Here is a 22,673-nt window from a genome sequence, read left to right as displayed (position 1 = left end):
CATGTATGCAGGGATTTTATCAAGGGGGTCTAGACTGAGGCAAGCAAAGTTTATAGTGGGTGGGGGGTGTTGAGACACACTTCTCCTGAAAATTATCAGGGAGAAATAATTGCTGAAGCAGACAGTTATAATTTTTAAATGTGTTTTTTTTTTTTGGGGGGGGGGGGGGGGGGGGGGGTGTTGTGGTTTGTTTGTTTTCTTGGTTGTTTTACGGAGCATGGAATTTAGCTGGCCTGTTATATATAATACAGTTCGTGAGATTGCCACCATTCTTCGAAACTTGCTAAACCGTTAGTACTGTTACTGAATCATAGTTATAAATTATGCTTATTCGTAACAATAATGGCACAATGGTGCTTCAGGTCTGTGCTCGGTTCGAAAACGGGTAACACGTTTTCCTGCGTCGCCAATGTGGCCTACGACCAACCAGTAGTTTTTCACTAAATGTTTACTAATTATTTTGACCAATTCACAGTGGTCATTCAGTTTAATGTATAGCGTAAAAAACAGTGTACTGTAGCATATTTTGCCATCCAAAGATTGTTTTTTAATTATAATTTACCCGTTAAATCCAGTTGTACATGCAGCAGCAAGTTCAGTCTGCCGTTTGTGTGTGCACACACACATTAATCTTCCATTTTTATAACCAAAACAACAAATAAAACAGCTCTCTTCACCCCTAAAAGGTAGTACAGTGAAACTCCTCTAAACCAGACACGCTCAGGACCAAGTAAAACGTCTGGTTTTAAGAGGTATCTGGTTTATAGAGGTTCTCTTCTGCAGATATTTAAATAGGGACCATGAAAAACATCCGCTTTTGAGGGAATTCCGGTTTAGAGAGGTTTCACTCTAGTATTATTATTATTATTATTATTATTATTATGTTGGTAAAATCATGTCACAGTGGGGGGTGGTTGTTACAGAAACATTACATATTTGTAGACGAGGACTTAACATTACTGATAGAAAAATAATTTTGAGTTTCATTGGCCCTTGCAATTTTTGTGCATTTGAAATAGGACTACATAAAGCAAAATAACCTTTTAGTCATATTTACTGCAATCAGTGAAAAATTATTATGTTCAAGCTTTATTTAGTTAATATTATTATTTTATTTTATTATTATTTTTAATCTTTTCTGACTACTGCAGGGGTAATATTACACTATTCGTATGGTAGGCATCTATGGAAAGGGTCCGCTAGATTCATATACACACACCCCTCTCCTGTTCAGACCATGCACTATTCATACTTAGTGTGTATTCCTCCTGTTCCAGATGGTTTGGTAATGTGGATCAATCAAATACTTATTTACACCTATATAAATTTTTGCTGTGTATATAGCCATCCCTCACCAGCGGAGGCTATATACACACGGCCGTCGTATATATAGCTACTTCATATATAAACAGCATTCTTTAAAAATGTAAGAATTCCTATCCTAAGCCAGCTGTAATTACCCATGGGGTTATGGCATATTTTTCATAATAATGAATTTGACAAGATGGAAAATGAAGGTGTTTGTCATCCAGATGTTTAGAAATTTCCATGTAAAACAAACGATAAATTTACCTATACATGGAAAGGTCTAACTAGTTGGGATTGACGTCGTTTAAAATGCTTCTGTTACTAAAATAAATTAATGCATAAGCTTATTATCATTCAGTACATGTTTTTATTAATTTTTAATAACTTATTTTCATTGTTTTTGTTTCGATTTACCTCTGTGGACGGTCAAACGTTCTTGTAACACAAGCTTGGTAAATCATTTTGATACTGCGGTTATTTGGGGGATGCCCGTCGTGTGATTAAAAAAATAATACGTCACACCTCTGCCCTCCAAATAGCCATTATTTTTTGCTGAATTATAGTCTGTCAACATAATTCAATAATTTTTACAAAATATCAATAATAAGTGGAATATGGTGGTTATGTAGATGGTTCAATAAAGTACTTTTAGGTACAAATCAAGCGTATATATTTTCAGATATTTTGTTGGGTTATTAATTAGGTCAATCATCTATGACCGAGTGCCTTTAAACAATATATTTTTAAAAAACTTAATATTTTTATGGATGGATTTAAGTAGCTGTACCACGACTACAACCTATGAAATTTCAGATATAATAATGTGTGTGCTTCAAACAGGTATTAATCTGCATTATGACTTTTATCATGAACATTAATTTTCATTTGAAGTGGTTAAAATGCAATATCCTACTTTGAGGAATTCAACAGCATCATCAGCATCGAGCCTGAAGTCACAGAGAGCATGAAGTATTTCGACCTTCGTTCTGATCGGCAAGGCAAGGAATTCGCAATCCTCCATTGGGTTGACCTTCTGCAGGCCTACTTCCCATCGCTGCTTCAAGATGTCTTTGAGATACAGTTCAAAATTGTAAGATCTACAACAGATAGTTCACTGTGCATTCAATATTCAACAAATAACATATTAAAATATTTTTCTTTTTAAATCAATGCAATATTCAGATTAACAAACAATAATGGACAAATAAAGAGATGAATTATTTTAAAAACATGCATTCTGAGAGTACTGCTAAAGCAATACATATCCCCTACTGGACCCAACAATTTTTTGTATCTCCTAAATTCAAGGCCCATAACAAGAGTATCGGTGAGGTACATGATACACCTGTTGTAAATATAGACAAATTATTTGATTTACTGATTTGTATTACTGTGACGGATCATTCTGTCAAACCACCCCAAAAAAGAGGAATTTGTAACCTCACCCCCTCAGATTTGTCTGGAATTTTTTTTCTAGGGTGGTTTTGGATGATAAAGCTTAATTTTTATCAAAGATGAGCTCAATCTGACCAGCGTTTTGGGTGGCCCTATATTTGAATGTCCATAAATAAGTAACCACTGGTCTAATCTTGATGGGAATGGCATCTCTTGAATGGAAATTGCTGAAGAATTTCAAATCTGCCATTATTTTTTATGTAGTGGTAAGTTAAAGTGTGAAGACTTTTTTACCTTCACTATGACCGTGTTGCCATTTGACCATGAAATAATAATTGGTCAGAATTATAGCCCAACATGTTTTCTACAAAACATAACAGAACCAGAGTGTAATATTCCTCTGTAGTCCACAAAAGCAAATAAAAAAACCTTTGCCATGCAATTTAACTTCAATTTAGTTAGTAACCCATTAAGGATAATTCCCATTGATTATGAGTAGACACTGAATGTTCCTGAAATTTGGTACACATATACTACTGACCACACTGAACAATAATCAATGGAAATAAAACAGTTGACTCTCAGATTTTTGTAGAAGCCATACCCATATTGACGATTTATGGCAAATTGGTCAATAAAGCAAACATATTTAATTGTACTTTCGGCTATGTTGATGACCTCGTAGGGTAGGGCCTCCACGAGTCTAAAATATTGGACTAGAGTACTCGAAGATCAAACTAAGCAACCCGACCAGGGTCGGTAATGGAATATTGGACTCGAGTACTCGAAGATCAAACTAAGCAACCCGACCAGGCTCGGTAATGGAATATTGGACTCGAGTACTCGAAGATCAAACTAAGCAACCCGACCAGGCTCGGTAATGGAATATTGGACTCGAGTACTCGAAGATCAAACTAAGCAACCCCGACCAGGGTCGGTAATGGAATATTGGACTCGAGTACTCGAAGATCAAACTAAGCAACCCGACCAGGCTCAGTAATGGAATATTGGACTCGAGTACTCGAAGATCAAACTAAGCAACCCCGACCAGGGTCGGTAATGGAATATTGGACTCGAGTACTCGAAGATCAAACTAAGCAACCCGACCAGGGTCGGTAATGGAATATTGGACTCGAGTACTCAAAGATCAAACTAAGCAACCCGACCAGGGTCGGTAATGGAATATTGGACTTGAGTACTCGAAGATCAAACTAAGCAACCCCGACCCTGGTCGGTAATGGAATATTGGACTTACGAGGGTTTGGTTTTGGTGCTCTTGAATTTGCAAATGTCCCGTAGGATCAAGGCCAATTAGAAAATGTTGATTTCTTTAAGTATTTCAAAATGTTTTATGGGCAACATGTAGATGCCATTTTTGATGATATGACGCATCAGTGACAAAAATGGCTGCATGTGTTGGTGGTAATTGGTGATGATACAATTTTTATGAACGTAATGCGTTTTGTTTTTCATAAATATGTACATTATTAAAGGAACTGATCATAGTTCTGAGGTACACATACCTTTTCTGTCACTAAGATTATAATAAGCAATTGCCGAAAATATTTAACATTTACCTTGTGTCAATACCTTTACCTCCTGTTGTGTGCTAGAATTTCATTATCTGGGATTTTTTTTATATTATTTTTTTTTTATATTTATAAATAACATTAATAACAAAATACAATCTATAAAATAGTCGAAAAATCGTTTTGTTTTAAAATATAAACTTTTAAGTTCCAGATGCCAGGAAAATGCGTTTTAGGCTTTCAGAGAGCAGGGGATCTAGAATATTTTTAAAATTCACTTGCCATAGGGCCAGTGGATTTGAAAATTCACTGGCCATGGTGAAAAATTCACTTGCCCATTTTTCATACTGAGATCATGTTTAGTCAATTTGTAAATTTATACAACAGATAGGCTCAATGGGCATGCTTTATGGTTTGTTTAGAAAAAATATGCAAATAATTTTCATCAGTTTAGAATAAAGTTACCGTACCTATTAAAATTTCAAACAAATTGTTTCCACTAAAACCACCTAAGTTATAAAAAATAATCCATGTTACCGAGATATTACAACAATTAACAGCATTATTTATTTACGTATGAATGGGAACTCATCCCCCACCCACCCACCCCTCAAAAAACAAAGAGAGAAATGAAACAATTAAGAACCTTTATTAGGTTAAAGTGTACATGTATTGCAGTTTAAGGCTCTCTCCCCCCCCCCCCCCCCCGCCCCCCCCCTTTTAGGCTTATTTCCCTTGGGAATGCATGTAATAATACCGTATTTGACCGGAAATAAGCCCAGGGGACCAAGACAACTCATTGTGAGCTTAGAATGGGGTGGGCTTATTCCCAGACAAGGGGCCAGTTTTGTTGAGAGAAAAAAAATGATAATAATTAAAATAAATAATAATAATTAAATGAACTAGGAAGAAAACAAAAAACGTTCAGTAGCATATCTATTAATTAGTGTTCCATATGTTATTAATAAATAATAATTGTTTATTAATTAAATTGTGGTTTTTTTACTAGTATCTAATTATCACAAAGACACCTTTTATGTTACAATTACTTACCAGTGCTGTTTATTTACATCCAAAATTTAATGCTGAGAAGACTTAAAACAACATCAATTAACAACAAACTCAATAGCTATACACACGTTTCTGACACAGGCAGCCAGCTTACACAACAAAAAATTGTCAATCTAAGGTCATTGTTCTTAGCCAATCAGAATATGGTATTTGCTTAATTAGCATTAACTGCGGACCCAGTGTGGTGGTAAAAATAGACATTGGTTTTTAGTTCATACTTGGGCTTGGATACGGCCTCAGACCACAATTAATTTCGCTATGTTTCTATATAGCCTTAGTGGCTATAACATTTTTATTAATATCAGCAGGCCCATGAAGTTTTGTATGTACCTTTGCCTGCATGGGGGACACACACCCTGAAAAGGACAACCCCTGTTGTCCAGCTCTTTCTCCCAGCATATTGGTTTAAACAGACACACCCTCTAAACCAGGCCGGAGTACACCCATTTTACACAAAAAGCACTACTTTTGTATGGGCCGGAATTACCACAAACAAGTTTTCAATGTCAACAAGTTACATATGTTTACAAACTACATGCTATCCCCTGTCACTTCAGTCAAACAGTTGCCACTTCATAGCTGTCTGCCATGAAATAATCACAGTCAAACAGCAGACTACTTGCGCCGTCATATTTCCAGATTTTGGACAACCAAATGGGAAGATAACTGTAATCTGAGGCCATATTATTAGTATTAGAGTAACAAATCTTTGGATTCCAGTGTCAAAAACAAAATGGCGGCAAAACAATGAACTTTTGTTTTTCCAATGTTTACACTTTATAACTTTAATATTGATGTCATGGATGGGTCAGAGATTACTGGTGGCCAACTATTTGTTAGTGAAATATTGCATGTGATAGCAAATCGAAAGAAGCGACTTGTAGATGTTTCTTTTGTTTTTTGTATGATCGTTGGCAGATTTTTTTTTATCACTTGCCATCGAGATGGCACAAAGTAACTTTCACTGGCCCGAATCAAAAAAACACTGGCCTCGGGCATCGGGCCACCGTATTCTAAAAGGCCTGCAGAGTTAAAATTTTCCGGGGAGGCATGCCCCTGGAACCCCATACAAAGTTTGGGCGCTTCACGCCCTCAAGCAACTTCATATCCAAAAGGCCCCAGGAAATACCTAGTCATACCCTCCCACTCGGTATGCTGGCTACGGGCTTGATATACCATATTTATGAAATATTGACCTCTAACTGACAAATTTCTATGTGTTATAATGAATGCATTCATTCTATGAAAACCTAGTCCACAGATACTGTTCTATGCTTTAGTACATAGTTACATTCATTTAACACATGTGAACCATTAACAACCACATGTTCATCAAATTAACCTTCTGACTACTATAGACGAGATATCTTGACCGACGTCATGCCAATCGACATACTGTACACTATATACAGTGCATTCCCCAATTGATATTTCCCCCATTTCACCGGAAAGACTTGTATAACAGGAAACAGAAGTCAATCCAGCTTCTTGTATTTTTAAGTGTTGTTTTTCTTTGGTTTTCGGCAAGTATTTTCGCTTGACAACAATTGCGGCACATAGCGGTCATTTTCAGGGATCAATAGCTGATTGTGACAGCTAATTTGATAATAAATCTGATCGTTTTACCAACAACGAAAATCACCAAATATTGGGATATGAATCGTAGTTTTTTTTTAAAAACAAATTCTGGTCACAAAACCTCTGTTATCGGAAATAATAGAAATAAATACTGGACAGCTGGCCACAAATGCTGGTAAGTAAATGCAACTTTTTCTAAAAAAAATTGTCTAATTTTAGTTTACATTAACTGATCTAAAATATCATATTTTTTTTTATAAAAACCCACAAAAATAATACTTACCAATTCAAATATGAACTTTATTTTATGTATTTATAAATTATTTAAGTGAATATATGTGAGTAAAAAATTTAAACTTGTACCCACGCAACATGGTTTTTGTCAAAAATTAATCCAGTAGTCTAAAGGTTAAAACAATGGGGAAACTCCTGGGGTGTTTTTATTTCAAATTAACAACTTTCTGAGGCTGTTTCAGAAAATTTAAGTGTGCATCTACTATTCTAAAACACTTCTGATACTCTAGATTGTAACAGACAATAAATCAAGCATTGGTGTAGTGTAATTAATTAAAACATTTTCAAGTTTGTTGGTGTCATTTCATAGATAAACTTGATACATAGTCAACAACTGATTTGATGAAATAATGTTTTACCGTGTTCAATTTATTATCAAAATCAACCAGCAAATGTTAACACTCATGCCAGTTTCTGTCTGGACAAGTATTTACTGTTATTTGCAGTAGACCGTGAAAAATAAGCCACAGTGACCTAGTAATAGCATGTGACACACCACCATCCCAAGTTGTTCCTACATGTGAGATTTGATGGTCCTGTATGAATTTGTACGCAACATATGGTGTGGACAAGGATTCACTATTGTGTGCAGTACACTGTGTAAAAAGTAGGTCACAGTGACCTAGTAATAGAACATGACACACCACCATCCCAAGTTGTTCCTACATGTGAGGTTTGATGGTCCACTATGCATCTGTATGTAAGTTAACAGATGGACAGATGGACAGATGGAGAACGCCATATCATAATACGACACATAGATATGGCCGAATATGCAACCAAATCGGTCGCAATGTAGAGAGCTGTTGCGAGTTAGCATTTTGTTTCTTTTGAAGACCCAACTTGTCACAATAATGCTATGTACACAAATTTTCAGCTCGATATCTTGAGCCTCAAGAGTTGAGGTATTGCACAAAAAAGGTCAGGAATTTTTTTCTTTCGTATCTCCTAAGTTCAAGGGTCATAACGGATAAATCGCCATGAAGCTTGACACCACTAGTACGCCGATTTATTAAATTAATCATCGGCTATTGTATGTCAAACAGTTGGTAATTTTGACATATAGTCTTAGAAAGGAAACACACATTTTTTTCCCATTAGTAGCATGGATCTTTTATATGCACGATCCTACACAGGACAGCACATACCACAGCCTTTGATATACCAGCTGTGGTGCACTGACTGGAACAAAAAACAGCCCAATGGTCCCACCGATGGGGATCGATCCTTTAGACTGACCACGCATCAAGTGAACGCTTTACCACTGAGCTACGTCCCGCTCATATCCAAAAGAAACACAGACAAAATCAGCAAAATTATAATAACTCATAACATATCTGGCTAACAATAAGAAAAAAACTTAATGTAACATGGGGAATAATTTCAAATACACTAATTCAATGTTGGGTTACTTCCCTTGATAAAAAAAAAAAAATCATATAAACATATAGCATGCATGATAGAAACATGTTTATTAATTACATATATTTTTAAATGCACACATATATAAATATAACCAGTCAGGGTTTCTGCCAGAGGGTAAAATGGGTATGGGGCTATTTAATGCATTTTGCAAATGTTATTTTTCTAAGCTGACCTTTTGACAAAATTAATGACTCTTATCATTATTGTACTTTCTTAACCCTAACCCATTTTCTTTCTGGCCAGCACCCCCCCCCCCCCCTCGATTGCAATTGCATTCAGCACACACACTGTAAATGTGCAATTTCATAGCGCCATACCTAAAAATTTCTTTCTGGCAAAAACACTGGCAGTCTAAAAAAAATAAGTATCATAGAAAGATATCAAATGTTTTCCAAATTCATACGTTATGTCTTCCCGGTCATAGCAACCTCCAAGTAATGGACAGATTATGTCGAGCAACAGATGACAGGTGTCCCAAGATGATGATCCAAGCAGCGCATCTTCCAGTTCCTGTAGAAAATTTAGTAATCTTGACTAAAATATTGATGATATTTAAAGTTTTGTTGTATTTTCTTTTAAACAACATTTCTATAAAATCAAAGACATTATAACTTAAACAAAAATTAACAAAATATGATGGTAATTTAATATATTTATTTACATATTAAAAGTACATCCCACCACATACTTTTGTGATTTAAAATTGATTTGTTTTGATTTTAATTTAGGTTTTTTTACTGCACTAAAATTCTTGTAAACATGTATGGAATGCAAATACAATTCTATATTTTTGTAACAAAAACTAATCATAATTTAGCAATGTCAGTTATAATATAAACAACAATGTATATTTATTAAAGAAACGTCTTAGTAAAATTATAAAATATGTGTCAAATGCATTTACGTAGGTTTCACTACAATTTTTAAGTATATGAAAGTTGACAGCTGTAATTAGGGTAATCTACAATGATTTCATTACAATGAATGACAGTACCAAACCAATGTTCTTCCTAAATGCCTACCTCAATGTCAAAATCTGCCAAATTAAAGGCTGCTCTGAAGAGTGAACAAAAATGGGCAATACTTGGCACTTCCCACCACGATCGGATTTCTAAATTAAGAAAATAAAAACAAAGAAAATAATATTATGGCAAATGAATTTGCAACAATTTCTCATAATAAAACGGTATTAATTATTAATCGTTTAATGCCAGATTATAGGCAGTTTCGTTACCATCCATGTTTGTTTGCTCTTCTTTTTCCTTTTGTGACAACAGCGGTCATTAGAATGCCTGTTGTGCAAAATGTTCGTGTTGCCTATAACATTACTGAGTACTGATAATATCTTGCGTTTATGCGCAAACACAATAACGTAACAAACAATTATAATGCAACTATTTCACAATGCATTCGCACATATTCTTCACCAGGAACATGCCTGGAAATCAACTTTCCGACAGACATTGAATCCTGTTGCATTGTGGGAAGTCATTATGATATACTACATTCTAGAGTGATATTTCTATTTTATTTACTTTATTCACAAGTACGCAAGTACGGTCATACATTCTGAACTCGGCCCGTATCATACACGGTATAATATCCCTATTATAATAATATTACTGTTATTGGAAATGTTTGTTCTATTCGGGGTTGTTTGGGTTTTTTTTGGTACATTTAAATAACTAAATAACTAAAACACACGTAACTTCAGATCTATAGCCTGCTTATTTTCGTGCTTATATCCAATTAAGGATCAAACACGCTGTCCTGAGCACACACCTCAGTTACCTGGGCAGTCTGACCAGGACAGTGGGTTAGTTGTTAGTGAAAGAGAAGACAACGTAGTAGCCTTACACCCAGTACCTACCTAGTTATATTCGTGTTTATAAATATTCAATTACGGTTCAAGCACGCTGTTCTGACTGTCTGTCCATGACTGTGGGTTAGCCGTTGATAGTGAAAGAGAAGTCGATGTAGCGACCTGACATTAGGGTATCCACGAGTACTCGAGTAGGAGTCGAATCTAGCAAGACTCGAGTCCGTTCATGGGACTCAAGTACCCGTGCATGGAAGTGCACTGTCAATTAATTATATTTTTTTACGGCATTTTTCCATATGCTTAACGCCAGTTACATTATAGGGCTATAAGACATGGAGGAAAAACAAAATTCGAATGTGTGGAATACAATACAATAGCATAATTGACCATCCATGTTCAGCGCTGGAATTATAATGCATAATTCTATTTGACTTTATCCCTTAGTATCATTATCATCTAGTGGAAGTGTCTGGTACTCGGGTCCGGGTCGAGATTGATCCTCGTGTACTCGAGTCCAATATGTTGGACTCGTGGAGGCCCTACCTGACACTGAGTTGATAAACTTGCTTTGGGTATGAGCCGATACTCAGGATACTGGCATTCGAACCCAGTACCTAAGAACTTAAGCCGATGGCTTAAACACTACACCACCGAAGCCGGTATTTTATCATATTATTATTTCAAAAATAGCCTTGAAATCAAATGATGTGAATTCCTCACAAAGGAAGGGAAAATTTTGATTAGGGTCATATGGAATCGCAATCTGATTAAAATTAGCTCTACTGGTCTACTAGTGACATTTCATCTATAAATAACAATTCAAATATTGACCAATTACACTTCGCCTTTTATAGCGTTATTCGGGGGTATACAAATTCTAAAAATATCGGGCGAGACTAATTTTATGCAATAGGCGAACTTGTTGGTCTATTTCAACGTTACAAAACAGGGGAAAAAGTGCAGTAATAAACTCTGGATTGTATACTAGTATAAACAGATTTTATGGCTATACCATCACGTTTTTTTTGTTTTTTTGTCTTGAAACGAATTTTATATAAAATTTTATATTGAAATTAGTTTCCGGATACTTCGTAATTCACCCGAATCATTTCGTATACCCTCGGCATAATCCTGAATGTTTTAAAATTCTTTTCAAATCACTGGCATGATTTTGCAAGTAAGGTTTTGATTGGTCGAATGAAAGGTTAACTGGACATGAGCTCCAACGAGGTGCTGTTAGATCCACAGGTAATAGTAATTAACCAGTGGATCTAATTTTAATTAGATTGATGGAGTCGCACATATAGTAAAAGACCACATGTAGATAATAATGAGAGAGGAAATCCACCGTCGTCACGAGTAAATCAGATCAGGTCAGGTCATAGGTTTTAACGAACACATTCAGAACAATGGTAGCAGTGGCGGTGATCACAGTGGTGGCGGTGGTGGTGATCATAGTGGTGGTGGCGACATTGGTGATCGTGGTGGCGGTGGTGGTGGTGGTGATCATGGTGGCGGCAGTGGTGGTGGTGATCGTGGTGGCGGCAGTGGTGGTGGAGGATTCCACACCGGCCGGCTCCATCGTCCAGGACAGGAAAAGATTCGGGGGGGGGGGGGGGGGGGGGGGGAGAGTGGGTCGCCCGCGCTGGTATGTGCAAGGGAGCACAATCAGCCCGACCAGGGTCGGTAGCGGGCGAGAGTTGGTATTGGTGCTATTGAATTTGCAAATATCCCAGATAGGAATATTTAAGCCAAATAGAAAATTTTAAGGCGTAATTTAGAATGGTTCATCAAAACTGAAAATGGAGTTAATTAGTTGATTTGACTCAGTTGGTCCAAAGGTAGCTCTCTTTGCTGGAACCTTTTGGAATTGGGTAGTTCGAGCTCGAGCTCGATAAATTACGCCTACCGAAAAGCTGTAATGAATATTTTACATATATATAGTTGGTGCGGGAAAAGAAAAGTAGGTCTTTACCATTAAGATACATCCCGTCTGCCCTAAATTCAAAGTAAGTACAAAAATTAATGTGGAGGTATACTTCTCAGTTTGCTAAGAATCATAAATTCCAGGTCACCAAATAATACATATGTATAACAGGTGAACGTTTAATGAATGGAACATTGTAAGACATCGTTCATTAATTTTTGAGAGAGAGAGAGAGAGAGAGAGAGAGAGAGAGAGAGAGAGAGAGAGAGAGAGAGAGAGAGAGGGGGGGGGGAGGGAGGGAGAGAGGATCAGCGCACCACAATTTTTTTGTTCAGTGTAATATTTTCGACTGATATGTGTAAGAACCCCTGACCTCAATAATAGCCTGGCGTCGTTGTTTGATGCTCTCAGTCAGTCTTTGAATGCGTATCTGTGATCGAGATCGGGCGGGACGTAGCGCTCTCGTGATGCGCGGTCGGTCTAGGATCGATTCCCGTTGGTGGACTCATTGAGCTATTTCTCGTTCCAGCCAGTGCACCACGAATGGTATATCAAATATTGTGATATGTGTTGTCCTGTCTGTAAAAAAGATCCCTTGCTACTAATGGAAAAATGCAGTGGGTTTCCTCTGCAAGACCATATAAGTCAGAATTACCAAATGTTTGACATCCAATAGCCGATGATTAATAAATCACTGTGCTCTAGTAGTGTCATTAAACAAATTAAACTTTAACTGATCGAAATTGTTCAATTTCTACAAAAGTGCAACTCATAGGTCCTGTAAAATCTGTGGCTGCTCCTGGCGGTGTGAAATGTAGCATGTTTAACAGAAAAACCAACCTCCACTGAGGGAATTCTAACCAGAGACCCTTGGTATGAGAAAGAAAGAAATGTTTTATTTAACGACGCACTCAACACATTTTATTTACGGTTATATGGCGTCACACATATGGTTAAGGACCACACAGATTTTGAGAGGAAACCCGTTGTCGCCATTACATGGGCTGCTCTTCCGATTAGCAGCAAGGGATCTTTTATTTGCGCTTCCCACAGGCAGGATAGCACAAACCATGGCCTTTGTTGAACCAGTTATGGATCACTGGTCGGTGCAAGTGTTTTACACCTACCCATTGAGCCTTGCGGAGCACTCACTCAGGGTTTGGAGTCAATATCTGGATTAAAAATCCCATGCCTCGACTGGGATCCGAACCCAGTACCTACCAGCCTGTAGACCGATGGCCTGCCACGATGCCACCGAGGCCGGTCCCTCGGTATGAGAGTCCAGCGCTCAGCCAACTCAACTGAGCTAAAAGGAGAATTCCCACTAGCTAAGTAGCAGTACTGCCAGTAGAAGCACTTTACAGCAACATTACTATATACTCCACCTCAAATGAGGTTACGTCCTGGAATTGTGGGCTATTAGGAATTAACTGTTACGGGCCCTGATTGGGAAATAAATCAACCTCCACTGAGGAGATTCAAACCACGGACTCTCAGCTCTACCAACTGAGCTAATATGGAAATCTCCAGTTGGAACACTTTATTATATACTGACACACATGTTCTGCTCAAGGTCCGGAAAGCGAGCTAGGTACTCCATTGACAGACACTATCAGACTATGGTTTCCGTTGAAGATAATCATCAGGGATCCTAACGTGATTTTGACGTGATCCTAGCATATGTACAGCCAAAGGAGCACACGTGTAGTAATTATATGTAGATAAATACTGATATTAATCAAGACTATATTTAATTTGTGTTTTATGAAAGGACATTTTATAACACAAATTAAATATTGTCTTGATAATATTCATAAGCGTTATGCTAAGACACAAAACGTGTATTGTTAATTTACTCCCAACCCCCCCCCCCCCCAATGTAATTATGCTTGTTTTTCCTGTGAATAAATCAATATGCTCAAGTGGGCTATAATAATACGATATAGTACATGTGTGTAGGTTACATACCAGGGATATTACCTAATTAAAGGCTTTATTTTTAATTTGAACTACTATATAGATAGTAGTATATTGGGATGAGAATTTCACAAGATGGCGGTGAGTTATTGGGTACTTGGTTTTCTAATGTCGATTCAGTAATGTTCTCTCATTTTAAAACCCTCCAGTCAGTAATGACGTTTAAGTAATATATTCTGTTTCATTATCAATTAAGGAACATGATGTTGGTATTGCATGTCTTATTTTTAAAACTGCAATGCAATTAAATTCGTTCTGGTTATGTGTTCCCGACATAAACAAGTTCTGCCTACAACTGGTTGTGACAACCGCTTAATTGCGTTTGACACGTACTACACTCATTTTTTTGTTTTGTTTTACAAATAAAACTATTATGAATATTGTGTGTGTCTAAATGAATCATTTTCTGACTTTGTAATTTTTTCAGAAATATTTGGGCTGTGATGATATAATTTTTAATAAGTTAAAATGTATTTTATGCTATTAAACTTAATATGAAGCCATGTCCTACTGAGTACTATTAATATTAACTAGGTGAAATCTAAAAGCGAGCGCAAGAGAGACAAATTAAATATGCTGTATAAATACGGTAATTAAAGGTAGGTGAGTAATTTATCTTAGTTGTTAACAATAAGGTTTGGACTTTTATAGAGCGTTAGGTGATTATTGAATGGCGGGATGGAAGGTTGTAACGTGTATAACACGTCATGAGATGTGTTGATTATGATATAATGCAATTGTGATAACGTCACATTAATGAGCCACATACTTAAGAGTCTTCCAACCCTCTTGAAGAGTATTCCATAAGTAAACTGGCAGAATGATGGCGAGAAATTATGTTTTTTGTCCTAGGAGATCTCAGCGAAATCGATATAGATGACATGGTTACAATCCGATATGTGAAATAAGTGTCATTGTAATGTTTTCCCCCACGATGTCTGTGTTCACAGATGTGAGGAATATATATTGGTAATTAAAAGTAGGAGAGTAATTTTTCGTAATTGTTAACAGCATGGTTCGGATTTTAAACTGTTACGTAATCGTTAAACAGTGCTATATATATGTCTATAATATTATTTTGTAATGGCTACACCTATAGTCCGTCCCACCAATCTACGAAAATGTTGGGTATTTTTTTATTTTTTTTAAAATAATTTCAGTTTGGTTTGACGTCAGAAGAAAACTAAGTGTTTTGTAAATAACAAAACAATACTCTTTTTTCCCCCCAAAACACTTACTTTTCTTCTTACATGAAACCACACTCAAATTATTTACAAAGATATTTTTGTAGGAGGATAGGACGGACTACACATCATTCATTGTAGGCCTATTGTTAGTGCTGTTTTGATAAATGTTTAGTAATTGACAAAGTAACAATATATTATTTTAACCCATTTTAGTTGCACCATTTATGTACCGATAGAAGACTCGAGATGGACCAGAATGTAATATTAACAATGTTAACATCGTGCATCCGAAGTGTAAATATTGCATTTTTCAAATAATAAATACTTACTGAAAACGAAGTCAGTCGATTAGATAAAAATATTGTCAGATTCCTTGTGCAAACTTAATTTTTCAAGAAAAAAAACAACAACATTGACATGATTTAGGCTGGATACTATTTACATTATTATTATTTGTTTTAAATTATCATCACCTAAAATTGTGTCTTTACGAATCTTGTCGAAACATTCCATAAATTTTCGTCTGTCATATTATTTTGTTTGTTCATATATTAATAGACCACAATACGTGGCAAAACACATTTATACTATTCAAGTATTTATGAGTAAACTGATTTAATTTTTTTTTTTTTTTAAAGTCTCACCCACAATGCATATGTGAATCCGCCATATTTTTTCTGGCAAAAATCCTATTTTAAACAATTAATGCATTCTTGTTTTGCACGATAATGTATCGAATGTATTTTCTAAAAATATATCAACACGATTCAGATCATATGGTATTTACAACAGTAAGATTAATTAGCCTTTTTCTGCATTTATCGCAGATCTGCTAGCCATTTACTCCGATTTTTGGTTTTTTAACGCAATTTCACTTCCATTTTGATATTTCGACAAAATTTTCTATGCCTTACATAGGTAATTTCACCTTGTCATAAGAGCTTACTGGCGCTCGCTATTAAGCCATAGTTTGAGTGTTTGCATATGAGCACTGTTGCAAGAATTAAAAAACCCCAAGACTTCAACAGCTCAATTTAATATTACGGGCATACAGTTGAGTATTTAATCTTGAGACCCTAACGTTCGACTTGATCAGAAGAACCATACTTTGAAACTGACAACAATACAAATGTCACTTACATGTACATAAATATGTTTATAGTAATTTTAAATGAAAATAAAGTCCACTGGAACACTGCTAATATAATAAACGCCGTTCTAAACACACTCCCCCTAAAACAAATGGTGTCCAGTCAAGAGTAAACACAAGAGTTACTTTTTATGAGGTCACTTAAAAGAAATGTTTTGTTTTAGGAACATTTTATTACATTTCTGTTATATTAAAAAAAACACCTCCCCTTTTTTAACCAACTGATGAAAAGGACAGTAAAATTCATAAAACAATGAATACTCAAACAAATTTTTTTAAATGGTGACAACTGTGGAAAAGCTGAAAATCAGTAGGGAACATGTTCATTGTTTTGACTATTGAACCTACAGTGAGGGCATAAGAATTGATTAATCTCTTCTAATCAATCACTCTTTGGTGCAGTATGTACATTAAAAGCAGAATTTATGGCATTATAACTGACTCAAGTAATATGTTGGTGCTTTATTTGCTGTTTATTTGACAAGACCCCCCAACTCTGTTAGTACCCATTTAATTACTTATCATGGCCTTACAGAGTCCCTCCCAATGTGTCACGTGACTGAAAGCTGTCATTTTTGCTGTGCAACCCAAACCATTTTTGTCTACTTCCGTATTTTTTATAATGTGGGGTTTCGTTTCTGGGGTGAAAATAGGAATTAGTAAAAACAGTTAAAAATATATAAGCCAACATTTTGTTCTGGTTATATCTGTTTGTATTGCATTGTTTCTGTGAAACTTGTTCGTAACCTTTTGGTGTCTCTTCTGATATTTTTATTAGCAAAAACAATGATTGAAGTGCAAGCGTTCTCATGAATTTGACGAAAATCGCTGTCTCGAACTTAGAATACTCTCAATTTTACAATACTCGACCATATATAAATATTAAAAAAAAAATTGCTGCTGCTACAAAGTGAGGGGGAGGCACATGCCCCCCCGCTGCCCCCCCCCCCCCACTTCTACGCCAGTAAATATGCATGATATATGATTAATAAATATATATATATATATATACATGTATGCTATAATGTTTATTATTTGTGGATGTTCTGTAATAAAATGTAGGTGCTGTACAAATAACATTTAGTTGCAAAATAATGAAGTTTGCAAGATTTCCAGCTGATAGCATTTCATTATTGTTGAAAAAAAATCTCAATACTCCGTATTATTTGAATTAACATTGTTGGTATCCAAGTTTCTACTCATAAAAAAAAATTAATGTGTACATAGAACATACCATAGGCATTGTAGGTAGATATATGGATGACTGCCTAGGACAGGTTAATGGATCCTTATCATTATCCTGTTGGGTCTCAGGCCTCTGAAAATTGTGACAACAGTTGTTTCGTTTGCACATTGCTCGTGCAAATCTAATTTTGTGTAACCTATTTTTTGTTTGTGCAAAATTTCTACCACCATTTACATGGATATAGCGGGTTATGCAAAGAGGAAATGGGTTATGTGGATTTATTTCTGCATAATCGATAAATAGGTCACACAGATTTTCATTTCTCCAGGGTTGAAAATTAGCATGAAAACCATGGTCGCCAGCAGGGCCAGTTCAAGAAAAATCTTACTGCTGGCCCTTCTTAAATTCAACTAGCCCTCCAATTATCACACTGAAATTTAACTGCACAGCCAAAATGAAAACTAGAATATTTTTTGGGAATAATAACCATAGTCTGTTTGCTTGAAAAAGAAAACTGATGAATTAGCATGTAACTTCATAATGAATAAAGTTAAAATTTATATAAAAACATTTTCTCAAGTTTTAACCCCATACCAACTTAAATAAAAAAATTTGAAAAAAGAAATTCAGTATAAATAAAAGTGTTTCTTTACAAATTATCATTAAATTATATAGATTAAATGTCATTTTTAATACAGGGGTGAAGACAAAATGCTAGAACAGCCAAGTAATGCACCTTGACTTGCATTGCCTGTGAAGTAAAAAAATGCAGTATAACGAGAATAAAGGTAGCACTGCGCATGCTGTAGTATATATAAACTAGTATGGTGTGGCAGTCCTCTTTATGGCAATGCAAAAGGCATGCAATAAACTGGCGATGCAAGAGGGGGTAAAATCTCCAGTACAGGATTTCCTCGGGAGTAGCTGTTCTCCTATAGACAAAGCACCCATTTACGTGTACATTTAATATGAATATTATAAATACTACAGTAGAAGGATACTAATAAATATCGAAAGAAAAATAAACCTGTGAAAAACTCCCACAAAAAAACATTTTACCAAAATATACGATGTACTTGGTTATCATATTACAAAGCGTAACAAAAATGTACTTATTGTTTATTACAGTAATATTTGGACAGTTATGGCATCATTTAAGTTTTTGTGTCACTTTAGATCAGTTCTTATTTCATGCAAATCGCTTAAACTTAAAAGAATACCGACAATGAAAATCAATTAACTGACCTTCGTAATAAGCCCTGTAGTAATGAAAAATTTCATTGTTATTTATATATATGTGTGCATGCGCTTACGTTGCTGTGTTAAAACTACAAGATTTTGATTTTGTCCTAGAATAATGTAAGCTAATTAAATTTGATTCCTTTTTACCACAACAGTGAATAACAATTGTCAAATAGTAGCTCTGCTAAATAATTATGGTGTATCCAGTCCATTCCAATAAACCAACAACTTCCAGATTTTAGAAATACATGCAGTGTCTTCAATACGTTTTGAGCTGTATTGTCAGAAAGACCTGGCAAAAAGCCACAGACGCTGAGTCTGTCGCTGTCAGAATATAGAGTATGTGCCATGTATTCTGCTACCAGATCTGTAGTTTGTGCCAGCACAGATGTTTTGTCACATTTGGTTCAGTTTCGGTGTCTTTCTTTTTTCAACTGGTACCATACTCGCCAGACTAAAATCGATGGTCGCCCAGTGGACTACCTTTGTAAAATTCTTAGTCTCCCTTAGCCAATAAAGGTCGTCACAGGTGATAGGACAACTGTTAATTTTCAACCCTGCTTCTCGGGCCTGGGTCTGGGATCTAGCCGATGCAAACATGTCATGTGCAGCAGAATTGTGCACTGTGAATGGATGAAATGCCTTACTGTGTCATCAAGATTTCTAAGAGAGTGCAAGCTACATCAAAATAACAGCCTTAAAGCTGCCTATAAAGGTTAACTTTATAATAAAATTATGAACTATGAGTTGTGTGGTTTAAATTCACACATGTAGTTTACTGTATATTTTGTACAGTATTTCCAATGATTAGTAAATAGATGATTCATCACAAGTGTTTTTTAATATGGAAAACAGAGCTTCTAGAATTTTTATAAACTCCACTAGCCATGGGATCAGTGATTTTTAAAATTTACTAGCCATGATTAAAAATTCATTAGCCCTACTTCTCTTTAAGTTAATAAAATTTTACTAAATAATAATAATAATAATCAGATATGTCACCAAAATGGGGAGATAAGAGCTTAAAAACACTGACATTGGGGGTTGGGGAAAGGATAGGATATTCATATTTACAAAATAGATTTAACTGCAACATTTGACCAATAGAAGTAGTTATTTACTAGCCCAACATTGAATATCGCTAGCTATGGGAGTGGGGCTACCATAATCTAGAAGCCCTGGGAAAATATCAACCAAGTCTATATTAATTGGTATTTGTCGAGGCTCTGACAAGGTTGATATTTTACATATTAAAAAACATGAGGTGTGAAGATAACCATTCTATTTGATATTTAATAAATTACAGTGCTAAGTCACCTCCATCGATAATATGATATCACGATTAGCACAAATTAATTTGACATCACACATTTTAACTAAATCTTATGAAAACGTTCTGCTCAGGTATACAGGTCTTGTTGGCTTGTAAACTAATGACTCATTGACAGCAACACCTTTAAATTTGCAAACCATTATTAACCAGGTTAATACACTAAATTATCATGTGGGTTTATGGCATGGATATCATGGGTAAGTTATGGGATAAAAAGTGTTATTCCTGTTTTTTCTTTCACGTAAGTGCTGCTAAACATGTTAAAAATATCTACGCTAAACATTCTGAACTTTATTAAAAAAACAAGGATGTCTAAATTGTAATGTGTGACATCATTTAACTGTTTTCAGTTTGTGTAAACTATACATTTGTATACAAATCAAACAAAGTACGTTATTCAAGAGAAAATATTAGAAACGACGTCACTATTCAAGGGAGTTAACTCTTGGGCCTTTTTTTCCTTCCTTTTAGCCAAAAAGGAAATTTAATGCAGGATTTTTTTTTTTTTATAGTTTTGTTTATAAAACTGAAATAGCCTTTATGGGAAATAAAAACATACATGTATAATATCATCTTCGGATATTTGACTATTAATTTGGCACAATTTTTGTTGTTGTGGTTTTATAAAGTTAACCTTTACGGGGGAATACATGGAAGCACAAGTTCACATGACCCCAACGTGGACAAAACAGTTGTTTTCACAATCTCTGGTACAAGCACTGGTTCACAGCAGGGGCAGGATTTAGCTCAGTCAGTTGAGTGCTTGCTTGTGGTTCAGGATCAAACCACCTCAACTGATCCATTTAACTTTTTTTTCTCTTTTTCTTGTTACTACCAGTGCACCACAAGTGGTCAGAGGCTGTGATATATGTGCTTTCATGTCTGTGGGAAAGTGCATATAAAAGGTCCCTTTCTGCATTTGGAAAAATGTACCGGGTTTCCTCTTTTTTGACATCCAATAGCCGAGGATTGATTAATCAATATGCTCTAGTGGTTTAAATCTGGTTAATTTAGACCCAGCATATATATATATATATATATATATTTTTTTTTTTTTTTTTAATATGGTAACAGTCATCTAATTAATAGTTGGGAGTATGGGGAGAGTACTATAGGGTTGTAGACTTTCACAAATGTATTCCAAGTTATTTTAAGCTAATTGCATCTGAATATTTCAGTGATTTTGAAGAGAATTGGTTGGTTACGTAACATGCCTAAATACTTTATATCTTCACCTTTAGTCAATCTTGGCTTTAAGTCAAGTCCCTAATCTTAAGCCATGAAAATATAATTTTTGAATTGACATGTTTATAAGTTGACTTGAGATGAAAAATAGCCAAAAAATATTAAAGTATTTCTTATTTTTAGCAAATAAGAATCCTTACTGCATGATGCCTTTTTTATAGTGCGTCAGCATATGTGCCTATTTTTTCATTTGGCGACTAAATACTTCATACTAGCTATATAAAAAGTAGAAGTAGGCGCTATCTAGATGTAATAGTTTAAAGTTGAAGTCTGTTCATGTACCAAGGCAAATACAAACAGTGGCATAACCTAGTAAAATGTTTCAGGGTGGTTTGTCTTATCAAACAAATTCCATTACTATTACTTAGTATTATTATTAATGTTCTGCTCAGTAGTTGATCATGGTGCTTTGATTAACATGTTCATTTAAAACTGGTGGTATATGATTAATTTCTTTTCTACTGGTATGTAGTCCTTAACAAAAGTTAAATGTCAAAACTTGCATACCGGTAGGCCCAATTAGCACACTGGCAGTGCATAAACATAGGGTCATTTATTGTCATATTTTATTGACTTACTGATTTATTGATGAATATAGAATAAGCATGTGTTTACAGGGTTTTATTACCTATGTTTTTAGACTCCGATGATCGGTACCATTCCTCACCATTCCTCACCATTCCTCAAAAACTATGCCATTTTTTATTCCCAATTTTGGAGTAAAAAATTCCCAATCGATGTAAATAATTCTTATTTTTTATTAGTATATCGAGACATATTTTGAAAACAATACTTAAGACTAGATATTAATTTGAATAAATACAAGTATATGCATAGTATTAGTCTTTTCGATTATAATAAGGCTTATTAAGATGTTTTTTAAATGAAACTAAAAATGTCCTAAATTTTGTAAAACAACGCTAAATGTTAGACCACTTAAATATTGGTTGACTCAAAAAAAAAAATTTCATGGCACAACTGGTACATCAAAGGCCATTGTATGT

At 35.2% G+C, this 22,673-nt stretch overlaps 1 protein-coding gene across 2 annotated transcripts in view; it reads right to left on the bottom strand.

Moving 5' to 3' along the window:
- The window catches only part of LOC121381963, a 50,932-nt gene extending 40,882 nt beyond the window's left edge, over positions 1-10,050 (bottom strand). For both annotated transcript variants that reach the window (XM_041511398.1, XM_041511399.1), the window contains exons 1-4: positions 9,835-10,050; positions 9,623-9,711; positions 9,004-9,110; positions 2,222-2,405 (exon numbers count right to left, since the gene is read on the bottom strand). In XM_041511398.1, the coding sequence (XP_041367332.1) occupies positions 2,222-2,405; positions 9,004-9,110; positions 9,623-9,711; positions 9,835-9,841 (387 nt within the window). In that variant the 5' untranslated portion in view covers positions 9,842-10,050. The remainder of the gene's footprint in view (positions 1-2,221; positions 2,406-9,003; positions 9,111-9,622; positions 9,712-9,834) is intronic.
- Between the last annotated feature and the right edge of the window lie 12,623 nt (positions 10,051-22,673).

The sequence above is a fragment of the Gigantopelta aegis genome, chromosome 9 (genome assembly GCF_016097555.1).
Source record: "Gigantopelta aegis isolate Gae_Host chromosome 9, Gae_host_genome, whole genome shotgun sequence".
In the NCBI taxonomy this organism is placed as follows: Eukaryota; Metazoa; Mollusca; class Gastropoda; order Neomphalida; family Peltospiridae; genus Gigantopelta; species Gigantopelta aegis.
Note: the sequence above shows the minus strand (reverse complement) of the source record. Positions and strands in the feature narration are given on the sequence as shown.